The sequence below is a fragment of the Glycine soja genome, chromosome 12 (assembly GCF_004193775.1).
Source record: "Glycine soja cultivar W05 chromosome 12, ASM419377v2, whole genome shotgun sequence".
Classification (NCBI taxonomy): Eukaryota; Viridiplantae; Streptophyta; class Magnoliopsida; order Fabales; family Fabaceae; genus Glycine; species Glycine soja.
In genome coordinates, this window is record NC_041013.1 from 40,038,125 (window position 1) to 40,042,154 (window position 4,030).

The following is a 4,030-nucleotide window of genomic DNA, read 5'->3' on the forward strand; positions in this document are numbered from 1 at the left end:
TCACGAATAGCATACAAACAGTTCTGTCTAATACATGTTCTTAACAATCCTAATGAATCATAAAAAGTATCGAATGTGTTTTAATTGCCAACTACATAATCCTTCGATTTCATTTCGTACTTTGTATTAAGTTGTTACGGAGAATTTTGGAATTGTGACATTACTTGGATTTATAATCGAGTGATAAAAGAAATGCGTTAGTTTGTAATGCAGCATGCAGAATAATGGAAAATGCAAGCAGGAAGAATAACCTAATGATCTAGTTTTTTTTTAACTGAACTTAAGATTTTTTTTTCTTTTCTTTTTCCATAACCATCCAACCTATTGTATATTTTCTTAACCTAATGATCTAGTTAAAACACCCAATATACACCTAATATCAGCAAACAATATGAAACTCATTTTTTTTATTATTAAACTCATTGCTCTCACGAACAAATGCTATTAGATAAGCACAACGTAAGTCGGGCTGATCGACTGGATAAATGTATAATAGCAAAACTAAACACCGTATAAAACCCACTCCACATAAAACAAAGTTCCCAATTTAACCAGGGGAACCCTTATGGCCCCGATTTTTAATGTTTTCTCACCAATAAATTTGGACTTTGATTCCAAACGGTTGTGGAAGAACTGAATGGGATTGAAAAACCCAGCACGAACACCTGTTGACAAGCCTATGCAAAACTACCAGACATTGCAAATTTCAATAACAACCATAAATGTGACCGGAAAAAAAGTAAAGAAGTAAAGGGAAAATGTCGTCGTGAAATATTTCTCTGTTTTCCGAAAGAAAAAAAAAGTTTGTAATTGTAAAGTTCGAGAGAGTAACAGAAGTGTAAAGGCTAAGAGCTTGTGTACAAAATAGATGGTGAATGATCATTAGCAATACGAACAGAATTAAAAAAATTGAGTAATAAAAGACAATTTAGGTATAGTATTATGTGTGATATTGTTCTTTAAATAAAATTAGAATTTCACCTTAATATGCGGTGCATTAAAAATTCTCATTAAAAGTTTAATTTCAACAACATACAAAACTACTTAAAAAATAGCACCTAAATCTTATCCTATGCTAAAAAAACAAGTGTGCATGAAGGAGCTAATCGTCCAGTTAAAAGGGAAAATTTACTGGATAAATGAAACCAATTTTGATTAGAAAAGGATCTAAGATGTTACACTTGAAAGTTTTGTCGATTTCACACAATTAATTCCAAGTTAGGAGTAAATTTTGGCCTCATGGTCAGAGGGTTCAGCTGCTAAGGACCTACAATTGAATGTGAAGTTGAGGTAGAGTGAGTGTGTTTTGTCCAATTTTTATACTTGGTTTTCTCGTTCTCATTAATGTATTTGGTTGAAAGATGAGTCCCTGATAAGGAAAATGGCCTCCAATTCCGAAAGCAAATCTCCTTACAAGCACAAAGGTCAACGCCTTTCTCGGTCTACATATTATTTATTTCGTTGCTCGTACGTTCTCTACTTGTCTCCCTTAATCTCTCTCTCTCTCTGCCCGTTGTTTTTCTGTTGTTGTTGTTGTTGCTGGCTCGCACCAACAGTATTTTTAACTGCCTCATTGTGGTCCTGGTCCACCCCAAGATTCTACATTATGGGTTCCCTATTTTGACACTTAATATTTTGGGTTATAATTATAGAATAAATAATACATACATGAAGTCTTTTACATTTTCACCTACTTTCAAAATTATAAGTTTGTTATTTGTTATAATAAGTAAAACAAATTATAACAAAAAATCATTTCTGATTGACTTGTGGTTGTAAAAGTAATTAATGCCCATTAGACTCATTAACAATAATACATGTATGCCTTAACATGATAAACACTTCCTTTAACACTCTTATTTTTTCTTTATCTATTTCTTCCGTCCAATAATGTTATATCACTAATCATATTATCATTGAAAACCAATTCTTAGACACTTCTTAGGTGACTATATTCAGAGAGAGATAGAGATAGGAAGGAGAATTTATTAAGTAGTCTCACACCACCATGTATTTATAGTCTTATAAAACATATTTAAGTGTTGAGAAAAAATTAATAACGTTTGATTAACTGGGACCACGGTGATCTCATACCACTATATAATTAGAGAGAAAAGATAAAATGAAGGAAGGTGTTTGCTAATATTAAATATCCAAAAATCACGACTCATTGTCATTCCTCCCTATTTTTGTCTCTCTCTCATGGTGTAGGTATAGCAGACATTATTCTAAACTCAGTGTTATAAATTCCTCTTGAGAATAAGTCCCTCAACCTCTCACAGACAAAACACACACACTCTCCTGATGGAACATTCTCTGAATCCTTCTATGGGAAAAGCAGTGTCTGGCAGTGCCAATGAGGAAAGCGGCTGGACTTCTTACTTTGAAGAATTCTCTAAGGGCATGGAGCAGCAAAGTTACTGTTCCAGTTTAGGTGGCTCCTCTTTGGTCTCAGATGCTGCTTCTTGTGCTGCATGGAAACTCTCACATCACAATCACCTTGTTTCATACCCTTCTAATAATGTTATCTCTAAGAAACTTCGTTTCAAGAAAACAAGAACCCAACAGATATCAGATGATGACCCTTTGGACGACACTGCTAGCTCCCCAGTCAATAGTCCCAAGGTATGTGTAATAATATATGTACATATGATCTAATTTTTCTTTGCTTTTTTATCATTCATAATTAACTTTTTTTGTGCCTTTCCCTTTTTAAAATATTTCTGCAGGTAGGAGACTTGAAAGTATCCGGCAAGAATGATGATCAACTGAATGGTTCTACTTCTAGGGTAACCCTGCTAAATTTAAGATGTTTTTTTTTTATCAGAATGGAAGAAATAATTTTAAGTCCTTTTCTTAACCAAGTTATGTGGTCTATGATCGATGGTCATTTGTGTAGGGTAAGGGGTTTAACTCACAGCATTATCCAAAGCTGCAGGCTGATGAATGTGACATAAATTTTAATGGAAACAATGTTGAGTGCAAAACAAACTTGAAGAAAAAGGGTCTCTGCTTAGTTCCTTTGTCCATGTTGGTTAATTATTATGGGTGAATGGCACTTTTGTTTATAGCCTTTTCCTTGTCTTGTAACCTTCTCTTTGTATTCTTCTATATATGTAGCTTGACTGCTCAGGTTAATTACGTTGCTGTACACATAGCATGATCAATAACAGATAATCTCTGTCTTATTTCAATCACTGTTAACATGAGATCATAACGTGAGTCCATAATTTATGTTTTGTTCATTTGTTCATGAAAAGAGAAACTTACATGCATCAGTTACATGATGTTGTGGCATTCTCCAAAAAAAAAATATGCGCTCAACAAGCTGCAAGCTCAGTAAAAAAATAAAATGAAAGGAGATAAGAAGGCTAGCTAGGTATAATGTTTGAAAAACATGTGGATGACATTGCTTTGAATTTTAAATTAATAAAATGAATGTAAGTTTCAACAAATTAGTACGAGGGAGAGAAAAACGAACACTTTTCATGATGTTAGATATTGGTGATGATGTGGGTGAAAAAGGCTTTATTAGTATAGCGGCTGGTCCAAGTGAAAGCAGGTGGGTCAAAATGTTTAAGTAGTTCGATTTTTATTCTACTTATGGAAGACTTTTATGAGTTCATATGTATAATGTATAATATAGTTAAGAGTATACTAAATTTTGTTAAATTTAAATTATAATGCATTTTTAATTTATATGTGTTTACGCTATAATTTGGTAAACAACCGCTAGTCTAATCGAGTTGCTTGCGAGATCGACTAGTGAATCTCAGGAGCATGCCAATTATGTGTTTGCTTTAAATGTAAAGCCTCTAATGTTCATCATTGCAACAAACATTCACTAGTTTGAGACCTACAGGAAGTAAAATTCTTTGACAGAATCGAAATGCTGGAAGTAACTCGACAAGAGTAAAGTAAAAAATGCAGAAATTAAAGGATCAACGAGTTCATTCGACCGAATGAACCATTTAAAAGGCAGGAATTATAAAGTGAAACGTAAATTGCATTGCATTCGAAATGTAATGTT

At 33.3% G+C, this 4,030-nt stretch overlaps 1 protein-coding gene across 1 annotated transcript; it reads left to right on the top strand.

The window, feature by feature from the left end:
- Positions 1-1,905: 1,905 nt before the first annotated feature.
- On the top strand, positions 1,906-3,240 carry LOC114377927 (vascular-related unknown protein 1-like). Its single transcript, XM_028336405.1, has 3 exons — positions 1,906-2,625; positions 2,730-2,789; positions 2,900-3,240. Exons 1-3 carry the CDS (start codon positions 2,305-2,307, stop codon positions 3,050-3,052), a joined length of 534 nt encoding a protein of 177 aa, XP_028192206.1. The 5' UTR covers positions 1,906-2,304; the 3' UTR covers positions 3,053-3,240.
- The last annotated feature ends 790 nt before the right edge of the window (positions 3,241-4,030 follow it).

Coding starts and splice junctions, on each gene's coding strand:
- LOC114377927 (XM_028336405.1), top strand. CDS start 2,305: ATGGAACATTCTCTGAATCCTTCTATGGGAAAAGCAGTGTCTGGCAGT. Junction 2,626..2,729: donor CCCCAGTCAATAGTCCCAAG/GTATGTGTAATA, acceptor ATATTTCTGCAG/GTAGGAGACTTGAAAGTATC. Junction 2,790..2,899: donor TGAATGGTTCTACTTCTAGG/GTAACCCTGCTA, acceptor TCATTTGTGTAG/GGTAAGGGGTTTAACTCACA.